General features: G+C 43.0%; 1 protein-coding gene across 1 annotated transcript in view; it reads left to right on the top strand.

Annotated features, from left to right (window-relative positions):
• adamtsl3 (ADAMTS-like 3) overlaps positions 1 to 19,665 on the top strand; it is a 119,654-nt gene that overhangs the window by 48,987 nt on the left and 51,002 nt on the right. The window contains exons 4-6 of the mRNA XM_036544362.1: positions 11,453 to 11,580; positions 15,706 to 15,751; positions 17,588 to 17,824. Coding sequence (XP_036400255.1) covers positions 11,453 to 11,580; positions 15,706 to 15,751; positions 17,588 to 17,824 — 411 coding nt within the window. The remainder of the gene's footprint in view (positions 1 to 11,452; positions 11,581 to 15,705; positions 15,752 to 17,587; positions 17,825 to 19,665) is intronic.

Below are 19,665 nucleotides of genomic sequence, written 5' to 3'. Positions count from 1 at the left end.
AAATCGTAGGCTCACTGTCCTTGCAGCTAGAAATATCCTCCGTGCAGCTCTCTCCACAATACCTAGTCCTCATTTTGGGCTACAATAATTTTTATTTGCTATATGAGGTAGTGCTGCTGCAAACGGTTACCCGTGAAGGATCATTCACGTTGCTTAACAGCTATATAAATGATTTATAGTTATTCAAATTAACAGTTGTAGATTGACAGGCCTGATAATGGCTCCATCATTTTCACAAATGCTGCTGTTAATTTTTCTTAATTTCTTTGGGAATGCAAACATTACATTACTAGAGAGAGGAGAAGGAGTTAATTTTTGCCCACAGAGTAGGGAATTATGTATTGTACCTGTCCCTTCCCTGTCTTCTCAATAATACCGTCTCCAATTTTCTCCCCAGACAGTGTTTTTAAGAGATACCTCAGCATTGAAATTCCGTATGAATAAAATTCAACAATTGAGTTTTCTCTTAAACCACTCAGTCTATTTCTGCATTGCTATAGTGGCTATTATTCAGGAACTGTTTACCATATAAATTGAAGTGTTATTACGGTATATGTGAGGGATTCGGTTATTTTGGAATAATATGTCAACAAGTGCCTATTTATTAAAGTGGTTTTTTGCATACATGAATGATAAATGCAACTGAGTGCAACTGGAATGAGACTCCGCTCCATTCCTGATGCCAGTTTCAAATACAATATATGTTGCAATTTTCATGGTTTTCATTCACAGTTTTAGCTCTCAAATCAAAATGGAATTCATTTGCTGACTCCAGTTTTACATTGAGAAGGGTTATTTTTTCTATGAAAATATTGCTTAACAGTGCCAGGTTGGCGTGTTCTTGATTTTTTTTAAAAAGTACTCATTTCATCAAAAAAGTATACACCCTATACAAAACTTCATGCTTAGTTCTGTCTAAATGCTAATGTCATCCCATTCTCGTGGTTTTGTGGATTTGATTTGACTGTCATCCACACCAGCATGCTGATACACTGTGTTTTTTGGCTTTGCTGTGGTGATGTGACTCTTTGTATACCTCAAAGGGAGCGCTTGCAATACAGCTTGAGGTACGTGAGCAAGAGCGGTATTAGTGAAAAGATGAAGCGAGTGCAAACTTGCCAACACAAATATTTAAACCGCAAGATGTTTTACGTTAAGGAAGGAGGCAGGGCTCAAAACGTTAGGATGAGCCCAGAAAAACTAAAACCATTTGCATTTCCATGGCAGTCCTGATGAGGACACAGTGTGTGTTTGACTGAAGAACATTGCATCGTCATCAAGCAAAGATATCACCTACTGTCCTCATTTGTAAGACAGGCCTAAACATATCAAGTCCCTGTCATCAAAGGACTACATCACTTTGACCACAATGCATTAGATTATTCTGGGTTAGTTATTTATAATATGTTCTGCCCCTCTCCTTTCTCCACTATTTACTCTCTTATATCTTTCCCTAGTGCCCATCTTTGTAGATCGTAACTATCATATGTTTTTCCATCAGAAGCGCACATTGCCATGTGATGCATTTATGATACAGTCCGTTCAGGCCGTGCTTTGCTTTGCAGCAAACTAAAGGGGCATATTTGGTAGTCAGGCACAGTTTAATACTGCTGCAGACATAAAAGGCACAATTATGATAAAATTGTACCCATGTTTGAATATTAATTCATAATCACATCTTCTAGAAATGTTCATACCCGTTGACTCATTTGGGTTACAGAAAAATGACTTCATACAGTAAGTGCATGCATGCTTAATTCATGATCACCTATCCCAAAGGAATAAATCATGACCTCGTGAGAATGCATTCCCAGATTACTCACATGCATTAATTCTGAATGTATTCTGAGGGAATCCATATGGCAAGCATGTGGATTTTGAGTTAATCATGCAGGATTAATGCTTTCTTCATACGGAAAAATAACAAACAGCATTATATGGTATTACCATCCAAGGATTCCTCCAAAATGAATTAGGCTCTGAAACCAACCTAACGAATATGAGCTGATTTTACATTTTAACTCAGGCCATGTGTTGTGTTAATCTCCACAGGCATGAAAAGATTGTCTACTGCTGCCTGAAGAAAAAAAAAATCTTAAAATTCATCAAGGGAAAATAAGAGGCATTAAATGCTCAGACCTCTTAATTGACCTCTTAATTAATAAAAAGGGAGTAAATGCTGCCCAAGGTGAACTTTTCACAGCAAGCTGTGCTATCCAGGATAAATAGGAGTGAACACTTTGTTACTGTGTTCGGTAGGGATCTCAGAACAGGACTTTTAAAGAGACAGTTACAGGTAGAGCCCTGTATAGGACCTCTACTACATCAATTTATGCTGTTCCTGCAACATTTCTACCCACTCATGCAACTTTTCCACCCGCTCATGCAACTTTTCCTCCCATTCAAGCAACATTCTAACCAGCAGAACTATACTACAATCCAGCAACATTTCAGACTATTCCTGTAATGGCAACAGGGCAGAGGGAGATAGCAAGTGAGAGAGACAGAGAGAGAGAGAGATTGAGAATGAAAGATGAAAGAGACAGAGAGAGCTAGAGAGAGAAAGAATGGTACCCCCAGTGAGCACTGATGTAGTCTGGAGGTGCCCAAATGAAAAGCCATACCATGAATGATGGCTGTATTGTAGATTCAAAATGAGTTACAGTAATGTTTGTGCAGTCTTAGGTGTAACTTCTGCTTTCAATTATTAGCAGATAAAGAATGATTTGGTCTCTTTTGTCTGTAATAACTCTTCATCACAGAGGGCAGCTGGATGATGAAGAGTTAAGAGGCATGGTGCTCAGCCCTGATTTGTTTAACCTCGTGTGTGAGGGGATGAAGCTGCATAGTCAAACAGGACCTCCCATCTCGTCTGGATCTGCTAACATTGCCGGAATATTCCGCAGATTCCTGGAGGTCCATAGACCAATAGGCTCCTGAATGTTTTCTTCAGTGTCAAGAAGGAATCTAAATGTGCACGCCGGTTATTTGGGCCCAACGGTTTGCCTTTTTTGGAACACCTTACGAAACAACAATATTCCGCGATAATATTTTTCGCCGATAAGCAAATAGTTTTTACAGATTGTTAATGTCTGGGGACCGCGGCCAGAGAAGTGTCACGAAATCATAATTCTGCGGACGATGCCAGAACGGCGATGTCCGGCCGAGCAAGGCTCGGCCTTGTTATGAGATTTTGATATTGATTACAGTTCCGTTCGGAACGAGGGCTTTGGCCTGCGAGTGCGTCTGCAAGTCAAATGAGATTCATGAAGAGGCATGACCCGCACTCCTTTGTTTCTCTTACCTCAAGTCCCCGCGGAGCTGTTGATAATTTTAATTTCAGCCTTTTGGCAAGGCTGGCGGAGGCAGCGGACAGGATTCCACTCGTTAGTCATGCTCCGCATTGCGTGATAAAGCTCTCTGGTTGCGTGAGGTTTTTGAAGCGAGACATTGTCCCATATCCTGCACTGATTTAAAGTCTTTATCCAGTAATAATAAACTAACATGAAAACTCCTATAAGAGCCAAACTATATGAATGCGAACTGGTTTTGTTGTGTGAAGGATGTTGAAATGTTTTAATTGAACTTGTTCTGTTACTGGAGCAGTTGAGTGTTATTTCTAGGCTGATTCAATGGGAAGATGGGAGCCTCAGTTATCTGGGTATACAGTGCTACTGTGAACAACACAAGAAACCTTGATGGCCAACCAGTGTCTCACAAATTACTTAATAGTTATCAGTTAACTCACATCGGTCTGGTTGTAATTTTTTTAAATTAATTTGTATCCAAAAAAGGTTTTACAATGGATATGATACAAAAGACAAATAATTTTCGAAGGTAAATATGTGAAATTGGAGAAAACATTGGGAGGCTTCTCGCGCAATGCAGTTTCCCTATGTTTTCATAAACTTCATGTTCCACATCTCAAAGGGGATTTGTGCATATGGCAAACAGTTTCTGATTTAAGGCCACATCTCTCAGAGAGAGTCTAGCCTGTCCACTGACATCACTTATTGCTTCTATAATCTACCTAGTTCTGAGCATTACGTCACCACTGTAGCTTGGATTGAGAGGTAGGATCCAAAGATGGAATTGTTTTCGAGGATTATGCTGGACATTTTTGTTCATAACTCACGTAAGTGTCCCCATGCACACGGATGGCAGGAAAACACATTTTTCATGCTGTGTTTCTTGAATAAATATCCAAAACTTTTGTTTTATGCTTGACATGTTCTCCATGCAGCACCACCCAAGCGAGCCCCGGAGTGAGAAGTGAGGTAAACAGTGAATAATCTGCCTCTTATTTGGCTTAGGCGTGTGTGTGTGTGTCTGTGTGTCTGTGTGTATGTGTATGTGTGTGTGTTTGTTTGCAGCCTCTTACAGGGAAGCCACCACCTATGACTAGCTCCTTCGACATCAGTGAATGATAATTTTTTAAGCCAGAATGTATCAGAGACAGCAGACCTTTATTGACTCTCATTATAGGTCCACAGGGATCTATTTTAGATAAGAAACTATGAGTCTCTCAGATATATGAAGCATGTACAGAGTTCATGTTCTGAGTCTGCAAATAAGACATTTTAAATGCAATCCCTTTTCCACTATAAAAACTAAGTCTGTTTGCTTCTCTCATGTACGGTTTTGGTCTAAATCCCTCTTGCCTGGTTTTTAGTCACGTACCAAGCTGTAGAGGGAGAACGATGGCCCGTGCAGTCTGTACACCTGTCATTTTGGGTTGCTTATTTTGGCCGGATACCCGCAAAGTCTCCCCGCAGCGCCGGGGTGTCCCGTCAATCTTTGATAAACCCAGCCTCTACGGCTCTGACACCTGTCAGACAGAAGTCAACTGCGCTCAGCAATGCAGCTGGGAGCAGGTATGACGGGCACCTTTCAAAACAAGCAGCCTGGGACTGAAAGGGACAGGAAATACAGCACCGTGTGGCTCTTTTGGGCGTGCTAGATGACATAGCCACCTGTGATCTTTTCTGCCTGAATATTCACCACTTAACGAAACACACACACAAAACAAACCTGTAGCATTAGCACAAAAAGGAGACATCCATTTTACCGTGCGTGCAAGATCGTTTTCTTCAGTCTGTTAAAACCCTGCTGGTTTGCCATTTAGTCTGCCTTTCTGAATGATGATAATGTTTGTAGCCCTTCGTTGTATAACTTCTTTTCTTGTCAATTCCTTTCTTGTGGTTTTCAGAAACCAATATTTGACTATCTGTCCAAAAGATCAGAACCCCTTTCTCAGGGGTTTATGTTACTTTAAAGCGGCTCATTATTGGTGAAGAATTCCTGTAAAATGGCTTGAAATGGCCATCACTAACAACAGAAGATTTACTGAGTGCTCGTAAAGACATCTTGGCAAGGACATGGCCGTACCCTGTTTTGATCATCTTCTTTATTTGAAGGCTTTTTGAAATAGGTTCTTCCCTGTGTATGTATGGGGTGAAATCAATGCTGAAAATCAGCAAGCATGCAGTGGAAATTTGTTTGCCCATGTGGGTTTACAACTCGTAAATATGTCCCAGCTTAGAACAGCAGGATCAACATGTGGCAGTGAGGTTTGGAACTCGTAAATATTGTGTCCCTATTTGGAATTGTAATTTATTTTCATAAAGGACAAACAGAAAGTGAAATTATTTCATGTTGCAAGAACCTGAGACAGAAACAGAAGGGAAGGGGAGAGAGAGAAGAGACTTCTATGTAAATAAATCTCCTAAACATACGCACAGCAAATTGCTCCACCAAATTCGGTCTTAACGTATGTTTATGAGTTGAGATGTTTACTTACTGATTTTCATGTTCTGAGTTTGGCACCAATTCTAATCCTCACATTTGCCCATGGAATGCTCTATTTATTACCAGTTTTGCATCATTTGGTTTCTACTTTGAAGAGCAGAACAATACGGTGCATGAATATACCATATGGCACGACTGCAAACACACAAATCCATCTTTCCCTGCCTGAAAGCCTGCTAGGAGTTTCCAAGCATGTGATCGTTCTTTTCCCACTGGTCACCGATACCTTGTGTTGTAAACAGGCTTTGTAAAATGGCCGTAATTATTACAGCTGCTTTTTTAGTGTTGTGTTTGTGCGCTTTCTGAGAGAGTGAATTTTCTGTGCTCTTGAAAGGTTGACACGGTGCTCCTCGTCCACATGTACATCTGGTGCTCAGATTTGATTGATGAGAGAGTTCCACTGGCTGAGCCCCTGGTGGATGGTTAACTGCGGGAGACTCGGAGGAGGGCCGATCACAATGGAAAGCCTGTTGGACTCTTATCTCCCGGGCCGCGGGGCTCTTTTTTGGGCGGGGACGGCTGCTTTTCCAGCATGGTTACACCCTCATTTTTGCTGATTAGCCACAGGTTGTACGTCCAACTATGCTGCTCCACAAAACATCTTTACACTGCGATTTATTTTAAAAATCTGTTTTTCTGGGCTGTTGGTGGCAATAATTGCCAACATACGATCGCTTTTGAGTGGTTGGTGTCATTATCATTGTATTTATTCATAGTGTTAGGTACTGCAGCCCACACTCCACAGGGTTAGGTTTTGAAAATTCTTCATTTCACTCATTTCTGTTGAGGAGAGTAACCTTAGACATTCAGCCTTTAATTTCTCGTATGGCCACAGTGTGTGGGTTGCTTGATTTAACAACAGTGACTTCCACTGTACCTTATGCGATTATCCTGAGGCAATTCAATTAGCCCAGGCTCGTACAATTAGCTTGCAGAATGTATACACTCGACGCGTATCTGTCACAGCTTTTCTTCTCTCCCGTAATTGACCCAACAAAGAGGAATAAAGGACTGGCAACTACATTTCCTGAAGGGCTATGCATGGAATCACAGATCACTGAGTAACATGAACAGCCACGAGGTATTCTTAGCTGTCTTGATTCACCTATTACGGTTCATTCACAAGTGTCACAAAACAGCTCCCCCCCTTGGGCCACGCACTTAGTGGTAATTACGTTCATCTGAAAGCTGCTCGTGGTAGGTGGCTCAGTGTGATACAGAGCAATATGGTTGGGTTTCAGACTACCAGTGGGGGGCGGCACCTTTATTCCAGGTATTCACCATGCTCTCCAGACCATATGATAATGGCTCAGCCCTGTGGACCGTGGCCATTCTGCGTCTGATGGCCAGTGTTCACAAAGAGTGACCCTGGGTTTAGTTTCATCAGCCACTCTGCTGTTTTGTTTCTGCTAAATACAGCGCTCCGACAGCTCACTCGGCCTGAAATCTGGAGCTATCACAAGGGCGCAGGAAGCCAAGCTGTCCTGCGGGGTGGTGTTATCCAACAGCCAGGCATTGTGCCGCGCTGCGCAAGGGGAAAATCCCACTGTTCGGGGCAGCCTGTGATGTGGCCGCCCCCCCCCCCCCCCCCCTGCATCCCCAGGCTGCTCTCGCCTGTTCCCCCGCGCCGCTGCCCCGGCAGCGGGTTTCGCAGCGTGAGAGGACGGCCTCTGTCCGCGGTCTCACTTCATGTTTCTTTAATTCCCACCTCGTCCCACCAAGCTAGCAAAAGAGGCCTTTTCTGAGAGGAAGTGAGAGGGAGAGAGAGAGAGAGATGAACTCGCCAGAGGACAGCCTCCGGTTTACAGCTCAAGCTGTATAACCACAGTGTGCTGAAGGCCAGTGTCTGTATCATGCTGAGGTCTGACCTGCACACCTTTCCACGCGTTATTGCAGTTGGTATATTGTGCTAACTGCTCATGTGGAAGAGAGTTTGGCAAAAGGTGCCGGGATCGACTGCAATCACACAGAGAATGAGAGTAATCATGTAGAAGGGCTCCTTTGCAGAGCTGGCCAAGACGATGAATCACTGGTACAGATGAACCGCGCTGGAAATTCCTGCACGAAGATTCTCTGTTTTTTACGGACCACGGGGACGGAACAGTCTTGATATCACGTCTGCGTGTTTCCCGCAGATGAGCGAAAGTGGTGCTTGATGATCGGGGCGTGTGAGAGGGCCTGCGTTTTTATCTGGGTTGTGGCGCTGCAGGAACGGCCTCCAATGGGAGTGTGTAGTTCTGGTCAGAGCACCTGGATGTGGTCGGTCTCAGTAATAAAGGAGACTGGAAGTTACTCCGCCCGCCAGAGGACCCACAGCATTAGTCAGTCCTTCAGCCCTCACCCACTGTGAGGTAAACCAGGCGAATTTCAGCAGAATTAGCTGCTGCGGAGATATTTTCATTGGCAGGTATCAACAGACTTTTAACTAGACTCGAGAAAGCTGCAGAGCTGGGTGTCAGGTTTCTGCGGTGGTCAGCCAAAGCGAGGAACTGCACCTAAAACACGCACACACACACACAGACACAAACACCTCTCCCCCCCACAGACACACACACACACACACATGCTCACACACATACAAACACCACCCCCCCCCCCCCCCCCCCCCCCACACACACACACACACACACACACACACACATACAAACTCTTACTTTCTCCTCCCCTTAACTGTCTCTCACACACACTCACACACACCCAAGTTTATATCACTGTTGATGTGGGAATCTGAAAGCAGATCTGATATATTGTACAGGCCCCATAAGACTGTCTACATATTAGCTGTTAAGTTCCAGCATGGAAACGTAGGTATGTCACATACAATTTCAAGGGACATCTTTGGATTTTGGCATTAATAACACTCCAGTAAACAACTGATACAACAAGACTCCCGTTCCCAGCTCATGGAACAGCTAGAAGCAGAACTGACTTTTACTTGATCCCCGGTGACTGGAATTACAGCACTATTTGGCAATCGTCTCCATTCACCCAAAATCATTCCAGATTTCTGTGAGGGAAAAAAATTGCTGTGATTATACGGCAGTAGGTATAGCTGCTCAGAGGACTCACCTTGTACAGCCTGGGTAAGTCTGTTTTTATGGGCAGTAATAATAGCTGCTTGTATTAGGCACAGAGCACTGATACTGAGCTATGCATTGTGTACACATTAGCGGAATGTTCACCTCTCAGCCAAAAATGGTTGGAATAGATTCCCCTCATACCGATGTTATTGCCATTAAATGTAAGCTCCCGCTGGTTCAGATATGGAAAGGGTGGTACTATTCCATCAGCAGTTGACTGTAAAGTTATTTATTTATCCCAGTTTGTTACTTTCCATCAAAGTCTGTCAGTGTGGAAGCAAGCATTCTAAAATGGCTGTGTGAGATACAGTATTTCACCCTTGTAAACTAGTCCAATTTCTGCCTTTGACTGTGCTTAAAGTCAGGATCACATCATATGGAAACAAACAAGAGAAGAGTTGAATTGTGTTGAATGGAGAGAGGAGAGATCATGGGGTCTGTAATCTCCAATGAAATATTCTGCAATTCAAATTAGCCTCATTACTGTGCAAATTTTCTTTAATCCGCGAAAATAAACAGCAAATCGCTTTCCAGAGGCGATTGGCTACACACTGCCTTTAAGAGGTACCGAAAAGCCTTTTTTATTTCTCATGGTTTCCTAAAAAAAAGTGGATCACATGTTCCCCCTGGCATCGCAGAGGTTGCTGACATCACGCCCCTAAAGACGCCAACTTTCCTATTATTCGTGAGACAGAGCCAGGAAAACCCAGTTCTCGCCTGTCTTTTTTTTTAAACCCACAAGCTATATCAGGACCAGATTAGATAAAGACAGGAAGCCCTTTCCAGTGTGGTCCCTCTCTTCTTGCTCATTGACTTGCAGTGAGTTGCGCTTTGGCCCGGTGTGCTGTTGCTCGGCCCGGGCACTGCAGCAATACACTGGCCAGATGGAGAGCGATGTTGTTTTGGAGATTTTCAGGCCTATATTTAAGACCCAGGGCCTTGACCTCTGCTGGAATTTAGACCAAGCGTCAGTGCATACAGGACCTCTTTGTTATCGTATCCAAAGAACTGGCCGTGTGTTTGCAGCCGCGCGGCTTCGCCAGATCAAGATGAGCGTGAGACATGACTCCTAGCACCCCCTACACTCCAGTCCGGACGCCCTTGCACGGCAAAACCCGAAAGCTTATTCCATTTTCACTTCAGAAGCAACATTTCAGCTATTTAAATAGTTTTTTCAGCTTCGCTAATCAAATTTGCTGCCCATAAAACGCTTATCCGACACTTCATCTTGTCATATAATCTTGCCTGACGTACCCGTGCCTATATTTTCTTTAATGTGCATTAAATATATTTTGTCTTCCCGGTCCCTTATTTCCAAGATAATTATGTGAGATGTTACCTTTGCTATTTTTACATGAGCATATTTCCCTTTGACCAAAGGAAGCACATCCTGCTGAATAATGAAATCCATCTTGCAATCGAAATTTGAAAGCGTTCACAGTATGGCAGAGCTGCACCCCAGCCTTGTGAGAAAACCTTATCCTTTAATAGAGCGCAGTTCTGCCAATATACACTTTACCCCGTGAACGGTCTACCGGAATTATTTTAAACCATTCATGAACTAGACCTCACTGACCAAACATTACTTTTTGATATTCAAATATCAGTGGTCATTCATATTTGTGTGAGCCGTGCCTCCTCTTCCTTTAAAATGGTCACCGTAGACTCTTGAAAGTATTTAACATTTCCTATAGGAGCCAATTCACCCTCCCTGCGGATGATGTAATAACAAAGGTGAGAGCTGAAAGTGAAACTGAATAAAGAAAAGGCCTCAATCCTTACATCCTTACTCCAGCCTCGCTGAAACAGTGCTGAGAGCGGAGCCTGCTGTTCCAGTGAGCTGTGCTACGATTTCATATATGCTGTATCCTCGTCACCAGATTCCCTCCCTTTTAATATTTGACTTGAAAGTGATAAGCTTCCTTCAAAATCAGGTACTGGACCTAAAGTTTTATCAGCGATCGCTCTCAACTGCTGTGGAACTTGAAGAATTGTGAACTGGTTCTTAACTGGCATAAATGCTAAAATGTTGCATATTCTGTATCCTAAAATCATATTCATTTTTCACACGCTAGGTGTTTGTGTTTACACTCATATTTCTCTTTAAAAATACATCTGAATTTGATTCTCCAGTCTCAAGTTTATTTTCTAAAATATTTTCTTTGATACTAAGAAGAGTGTAGGTGGTTTGATAAGCCTTTAACTGTTCTGAAAATTAACCTTTTGATATAATCAATGCAAACTATCTGAACAACATTTTTACTGCTACTGTGGAATTTTATGTGAGCCCATGCTTATGGGATAAAGAACTAAATCATGGAAAAGCATATTTAACTGCAGAGCTGTACCTTCACATCACCAGCCTGACATATATCACATGTAGTTATACATAGAGAAAGGAAGTAGGATATCGTATGAGCAAGAGTTGAAAAATAAGTCCCCCATGTGTCTGTGCATTCATGTGTATGTGTGCGCACGTATGCATATGTGTGTAAGTATATGTGTGTGTGTGTGTATGTACATGTGCTTCAGTCCTCTTCACGTGCTCTCTGTCTCCCCCTCAGGCTTCCAGGACCACACGCTCCGATGAGGAGAGGGACAACGGCTGGGACGCCTGGGGAACCTGGAGTGACTGCTCTCGCACCTGCGGGGGCGGGGCGTCCTACTCCCTGCGCAGGTGTCTGAATGGAGGGTCAGTACGGCCACCTATTCGTCTGTTAATCCATCATTGATTGGCTGCATTTCCGGCTGTGCTTAACCATTTCATGTACACACACACACACACACACACACAACCCCTCAAAGTCAGCCATTGTGTTTCCACACTGCTAGTCTAATATGTAATGTTTGTTCAATATCCAGTTACTCTTTAGCATGGAGGCTGGTGCAGCTGTGACACATATGTTTGAACTGATATTTCTGCTGTCGTGAACTCTGTGTCCCTCAGTCCAGCGTCCCCATCTGTTCTGTTCCTGGTAGCGTTTGCTTTTCCACCTTCGGGTTTTACCCACATCACTTAAAATGGCATTAAGTGAAAGCCACTCATGCTGATCCTCTTGGTGAATAAATGTATGCTGTTCCACTTCTTTCCCATCAGTGGAGACTCCTGTGCATTAACTGTGGAAAAACATTTTTCTCAAATGGCACACAAAAGGGTAAACGACTGAGAATTTCCAGCTAGTGCTACTCTTTATGGAAAACGCGAACCCTTCTCTCTGTGAGCTCTCTTTTGTGGAGCTAAAGGGATCATATTTTTAGGTGTTGATAAACATCTCTTTGGCAGTGCATAAATTGCCAGATCGCCTCTTGAAATTCAGTAACTAATGTCCAAAACATGTACTAGTATATAAATAAGTGCACTTATAAATATGTGCACTTGAGATAAACATTAACATCTAATCATCTAAACAAGTAATCCATAACAGTTTGCTGTTAATTGCATTTTTGTCCTGATGTGAAAACACGGGAATAACATTATCCATTTTGTAACAAGTATGTGTAGTGATTACAGTAGTAACACAATATGCAAAATACAGTAATACAATAAATGTAGTGTCTTACCTATAAAAGGGCCAAATAGCACATATGGGAAACACTTATCTTCGGTTATTGTGCAACAGATGACATTTTATGGCAAGCGCAGACAGTTTCTGTGTTAGCATTGCTTAAATGTTTATATCCAATATATTTGCTTTCCAAACAATTACGGACTTCATTCTGCTGTAATGAGCGTTTTCCTAGCGTATATTTAGAATTGTTTTCTGTTGACCTATACATCACCTCTAGTGTTGTAGATGCTGAAAAGTGCTGCCAAGCCATAAGTGAGTCTTTTATTGCACAAATATAAAACACATATAAAATGCATGCATCCACTAAACAGAAATAAATTAGTGTAATCATTACTGAAAGGTCTGCACCATGATAAGACTTTATGAACCACAGGAAACAAAACTATTTTTACTGCCGTTAAAGGTGGAATGTTCTGGCAAATTGACGTTCAGCATAATTGAAAGCAGGCCTGCAGTCTCAAAACATTTCAGTTTGATTGGTAAAATAATTCAGTGTTTTGAGCATTTCTATATGTAGACATTTTAGGTAATAAAAAGATAATAAATGTTATCATGTAGTTGCCTGGGGGGAAGGAGGGGGGAATTATTTATTATGTTTCTTTCTCTCACTGGAAACATGGTTGAAATTATAAATATTTCCTGTGTGTGAGGACGTTCTCCCTATGGAGTCAGATTTGCTTTACAAGATGCAGGTGAGCGCGGCTTGAAATTTGCCTTCATTATCCACTTTGGAGGGATACGGGGAGGTTGAAATAATTTGGGGAAATTCCAATTTTGAATCATTATGAGCACATAAGAGAGATTGTTGCTTGTTATGTTTTTAATGATTTTTCATTCTTATCTCTGGACGTATAGATTTGCTAATCATTCATCCCTCAGTTATGGTGATTGATTTCTTCATATATTAACTCAAATCAATAAAATCAGGTTTGAGATATGAATTTTTGCTTTATGATGTTTTGTCTGATCCACATCATTTAAAAGACTGACTCACGAGTACAGTTCTGTTTGCTTAGTACACGGTGTTCTCATCCATTTATCCAGGGTTATTATCCCTCTGGACCAATGACTATGTCGGGAATGTGTGCCAATCAATCGCGTACCCCGCCTCCGAGTGAGCGTCTACAAAGGAAGGCAGGGTCAGATGAAGTTGGCAGTTGATTGTGCTCAGCTGATAGGGGCCAGTTCCATCCGGCGGGGGCAGATCCACTGTGTCATAAGAACAACATGGCTTATTCACATGCCGCTGCACCTGTTCAAGTGTAGTGGGGCAGAAGGCAGCAGGTGTCTGGGTTTAGCCTCAAACGGAGCCATCTGCAAAAGTTGAAGGACTTCAGAGAGAAGAAAGACAGGGGCAAGGCTGTTAGAATCGGTCCAAATCGAATTTCTGCGGCATTTCGCCTAACACAAGATTTCTAGTCACAACAGGAGATAGAATTTGGAATGCGTCTCCCCTCCTGAGTTGTTCTTGGAACGTGATGCGCGGTGCCCACAGCCTCGCCTCCTCTGCTTTTAGACCTAAGCCCCCTTGGCTCCTGCGAGCTTTGCTTCTTCCTACAACATCAACATCAAGTGAATAAAGCCGTCGTTCGCCCCGCAAGCTTCTCTCCAGGAAGAGAACCACATTTTCACTTAACCAAAAGCATATCGCCGATCGCACAGCTGTTTTTTGACAGATAAGTGTTGCTCTCAAGCAAGGGTCTTAATCAATGCTTTGTCTTCAAAACATCTTTTTGGTGTTTTCAAAGTAGTTCTTGGTGCACGTTGAAAAGAAACACCGACTGGTGTTTGAAATTAAACAGTGATGTCAATCCACCAGACATTTCTGTGACCCGGTAACCGTGGGTTTCGTGGAGCCAAGCGGTGGTTGTTCTTTGTGAGGGTGAATAATTTACAGATTTCCATGGGGAGGGCTATTAATTGCTTCATTAATAACAAGGCATTCCTGTTTTGTCTCAGTTCTCGGTTTTGCTTGGAGCCGGCTGAATGAGATTAGCATAGCCTCCAGCTCCCCAGTCTGACTGCGGCGAGATTGAATGACCTGCTACTGTTTAAGATAAATGTTCTATTTTTTTCGATAGGGGAATACATATGGTGTGTGTGAACGTGCATGTGTGTTCACTGTTGTTTTCAGTGTAGGCCCACAACTGTTAATCATGTTAAACATGTTTTATTTCAACATGGCGAAGCATACCCTTTCCATCTTTACCACGATATGTGGTTTTAGCAATAGAATGAAGACGTTTTGGTCAATTTGTGACCAGTCAGAGCTGATTAAAGACAATTCATGCGAACCGATGATTTCTTTTGTCTTTGTCTAGTTTAAGCTCAGTGGGGAGGGAGGTGAGTAGGTGCCTGGACCGATTATTCTGAGGACCAGGCAGATGAGGCTTAGTGCAGGTTTGGCAGGTGAAACGGAGCTGTGCTTAATTCAAGAAGAAATGACTGTCAGCGTTCATTTCACTCCAGCCACGTTCTCCAGCAGAGAGAGGTATAAAGAGCAGACTGTGTTTATGCCCTGCCAACAAAGTCTAAAGAGGTGCCGTGTCTGAAGGTTGTCCTTCTGTCCTGTTTTGCCATTCCTCAGTCTGTGTTTCTGTCACAAAAGGCGGTTTCTGGTCTCTAATTCAACCAATTATGCGTTGGGTTTAGGAAACTTCTAGGTCACATTGCCAAAGGTCAAGGTCATAAAGGCTCCTGATGTTTTTTTTTGTAATATTTTCAGTCATCAAGTCAGTCGTCTGTGCACATACTGTCAAGATTATATGTAGACCAGTGTTTTCCCAGACTAGTTTCCATAGCTCTGTTAATCGACATGTTAAAACATTGGAAGTCAAGGTCATAGAGATATGTTATAGATTTTTCAGTATTTTATAACTTCTGCATTTACATTTCTCCTTCAATGTTCACCCCTGTCCGTTATAGACATGTTAACTACATGAGTTGTTCATGAATGAGTCTACCAGTTCATAGTTTATATTCTATACAGTTTACCCAGTTTTACTATGTAACAGTGACTGTCAGATATGTTTTTCTAGGTTCCACTCTCCTAGTTTCTGATATGTCCTGTACATGTAGGTAGGGATCTGCCAACCCCACCAGGGCTGACTGACATCTTTTTCTCATAACGAATAAAAGGACTCAGGAGCACATTACATTAGGCTAAGAATAATCGTTCAGTACTGCTTTCTTAATTGACTAATTCAATATGGGTTGACTCTTCTGTGTTTGTGCTTCCTCTTTTACAGCAACTGTGAAGGAAGAAACATTCGATACAGAACATGCAGTAACAGGGTAAGTGAACTAATTTTTTAAGTTCTTGAAAAATGCCTAGAATTGTTCAAATGTTTTTGCGGGTCTTTCAAGGTGATGATGATGATGATGATCTGTGATTTGGCTGAGATCGCAATGAGGCTTACAACAAATTGTTATAAGTAATGCACAAGCGCAGTGGTTCTTGCCACAGCTTTTTTTTTGGACATAGCTGAAGTGAAAGAGTTGTTTTGACAGAATCAATTACCGGCGTATTGCTGTGCAGACGTCCAGCGAGTCATATCCGCAGCACGCAGGGAACATCCAGACCTTCAAGGTTTCACATGGAGAGTGCGGCTCTCCCACAGCTGGAACATCTACATAACGGCATTCGGCTCAAGATCCGTCCGTACGTGGTCAGTCAGGAATGCTCCAGACTGTCCATTGTAGAGCTGCAATTTACCATATGCTACATCCACGTCTTAGCTTTATTCCTCATCAGGAGGACGGAGAAGACAAATATTGTAACATGGACTATATTCAATATCCATCAACTTTATTTTATGGGGAAAGGAGGGCTGGACTTATCCTCATGCCATTTTAATCAAAGCAACGAGTATTATTGTACTTTTGAAGTGGTTTCAACTGGATTTATTGTAGACTAGCAATGATTTAAACGGAGGCCAGCGGGAAGTGGTCCCAGCATAATATTTATAACACCTCAGACAAGAAGATGAACTAAAGGCAAAGCAGCTCAGGCATAATAAGGTGAATGTCTGGGTTCCTAATTGCCACTGATGGAGTCTGCATGTGCCTTCATCCGATTTCCGCCACACGGCTTTTGTTTTTCTTCGAAGACGAGAAGACGGGAGCGCGCAGCTTGGCCGTCACCTTAGGCTGCAAAAACCACCTCAATCAAGGACGGGACCTCTCCTCCTTCGTGTGGAAGAGCTGGCGTTTGATGCCGATCCTGGCCCGGCTAATTCGGAGGAAAAGACTCAAAGCCGACCCACGGAGAGCAAGCAGGAGGCAGGGCGCTCGCGTCGTCCGCCAGGAACAAATGGAGCAGATGTGTTGCCGAGAAACCCCATCATTCAGCGCACAAAGTCCTGGTGTCCGCGCGCCGCATGCTGACAGAGGGATCTGGACGCCACGTTCGGAACTCTGCAGGATTGATGGTTGCAATTTAGAATACACATCCAGTCCCCACTCTGGCAGGTGACCTAAGTAAATGACCTGGATTTCTTGTGTGGACCTGTGTCTTTAGAGAAAAAAAAAAAAAAAACATCACATAAGGAGCCTGTCGGAGTTCAGGGGTGCGCTGAGCGCTTTTTTCTCTGTTCCTCTGAGGCTTTATCCTGAAGGATGACACTGTTTTTTTTTGTTCCATTACCTTATGTTCGCTGAGATCACTGTGGATGGAAACATCCCCTTTTTTACTTATAATCCCGTAAATCACATTTGCCATCCTCCTCTCCAGAAAGTCACAGTACATTAGACCCTTGCCGTTCGCGGGTTTGAATGTTCGCGCCAGGCAGAACTCCCTGTTCCAGGCTTCACTTTCTGTTCCCTAGCTACAGAGTGCCAACCCACACTCTCACAGTTATATTATATATTACATGTGTTTATAGCATTATTACCTAATTATTACAGATTAATCGCTTGTTTTTTGAATTATTACATTGCATTACATTGAGTTAATGCTGAGAATGTGGTTATTTTGTACTGGGAACAAATGCTCTATGCACAGAAGAATTTACCGCGGTATACTGCAGTATTTGTGGATTGTCCCGTTTTGCGGAATCTCCAGAAGGTATCCTCTTTTGGATGGTATGTCTTTGCTCTTCTCGCCTCTGAACTGCGTGGTCGTCTTTGCAGGATTGTCCAGCTGAAGCAGGGGACTTCAGGGCCCAGCAGTGCTCTGCTCATAATGATGTCAAGTACCAGGGGAACACGTACGAGTGGATCCCAGTCACCAACGACCCCACTGCCCCCTGTGCCCTCAAATGCCAGGCGCGGGGCAAGAGCCTGGTGGTGGAGCTGGCACCCAAAGTGCTGGACGGCACTCGCTGCAAGACGGACTCCTTCGACATGTGCATCAGTGGGATCTGTCAGGTAATACAGAATGCTAAAATCCCACTTTCTTTTACAAGGATGCCATTGTGTTGGGAGGTATGGTGCTGTCAGTAAGGATCCTTGGCTTAAGGTTGCACCACTCCCACACAAAACATGTAACTGCATTGAGAATACACTCAGCTGTGTTTGCTCATGACTATTCAGAGGCTGTGCACTTAACTGGAGTATGTACACCATTAAAGTAAGCAAGGTCATGGGATTAAAATGGGACCACTGTACACCATGCAATAAAACAGATGCGATTATTTGACATGCCATTATAAGAAGTCAGCTGTGATGGAGTCTGTGATTGTGTTATTGACCTTGTGACCAGCAGGCTGCAATTTCAAATCACTGTTCAGGGTCCTGTTGATCGTGATAGTTTGAGCCAGGTGATTAGCCTGAGTTGTTTCAGAAATATAGGCAGCTGTACAAGGACAATGTGCGAAGTATAAGCAACAGTCTGTAGATTGTTGAGAATGAGGTCATCCGCTAAGCAAAAGAGTAAGTGTGAGCACTGCATGGCCATCAGGGCCCATGCGTGCCACAGCAAGAGGCCGTTTAGAGCTTACAGTCCGGAAGTGTTGGTCTTGTTTTGTAGAGTGCAGAAGGCTGTTGATCTTTCATGTAGGGAAGCCAAACATAAGACGCAGGTCCCGAGTCCCCAAAGCATTAACTTATGTCACACAATTAATCTTCATTACAACTGAAGCACACTGTTGAACTCCTTAATGGCACAGGGACCCCACGGCGGTTGTCACAGCTCTTCATGTGGTTAGCGGTGGAGTCTCAGAGTGGGAATGGCACCGTAAAAACCATGAGCCCTAATGAAATAACAACATGGAACGTGGAAAAACTCCTCAAGCGAGTTTCACCTACTAATAGGCTTGCTTTTCAGACTTGGGGCCCATTGAGTTTTGTCCTTACCCTTTAGTGATGACGCAAAGCAAGTTTAACAGTTTTGTTTCTTGTGCAGTTTTAAAGGTCACTGAAAATAAAAAAAGAAAGATTTTTGCACTTGAACTTGTTACACAAATTTTAGGACAAATTACATTTGCAGCTAGATTTAATAGAGCCCCTTCTTCAGAATGTATTTGTGTGGGAACTACAGAGGAAGAGTGTTTGTCCCTTTTGCTGGTTCTCCTAGTTGTCCCATAAGCCTCTCTGTAATCACTAGTGGTGCCAATGCCAGTGACAGTGCTTTACAGTTAAGTTAAACTGGTTTGCTGCTTGCTTATGACGTCCGGATTAGTGTGGACGACAGGGAGTCCATCTGAGAGAGTCTGCTAAGCTCTCACAGGGGGGAGTTATTTATAGGAGTGAGACCCACATATATGTGGAGAGCTGGGCCAGCAGTGCTAAAGAGGGATACATACCAGCAGACAGGCAGAGAGGTCAGATTCCTGGAGCAGTGCTTGATCCTATTTTCACTTGACCGTGACTCTGCTGTGTGTGGGATAAATGGCCACCTCATTGATTTAAACAATCAAAGCCTCCCAAAACGCTCCCATCATTACTTGATGAAATATTTTGCATGACCACAATTATCGTATGCACACCCCCTTTTGTTTTTGAGTGTTGGGCAAGCGGTTGACTCTGATTGTGCCAGACATGAATTGTTGGACTAATCAGGTTCCATTGTGTCATTTGTATCCTTTCAATGAGCATAAATGGCCTTTTTCCATGGAATTTTGTTCAGCTGTCTTAGTTATACAACTGCTCCATTTATTGTTTGACCACAAAACCACAATGTCTTGCTCATTATGTTGAAATTGTAAGGATGATTTGAAGGAAATTACAAGATTTCCTTAGATTGTTGATCTGCCTTCCCGAAGAAACTA

This window comes from Megalops cyprinoides, chromosome 13 (genome assembly GCF_013368585.1).
Source record: "Megalops cyprinoides isolate fMegCyp1 chromosome 13, fMegCyp1.pri, whole genome shotgun sequence".
Classification (NCBI taxonomy): Eukaryota; Metazoa; Chordata; class Actinopteri; order Elopiformes; family Megalopidae; genus Megalops; species Megalops cyprinoides.
Note: the sequence above shows the minus strand (reverse complement) of the source record. Positions and strands in the feature narration are given on the sequence as shown.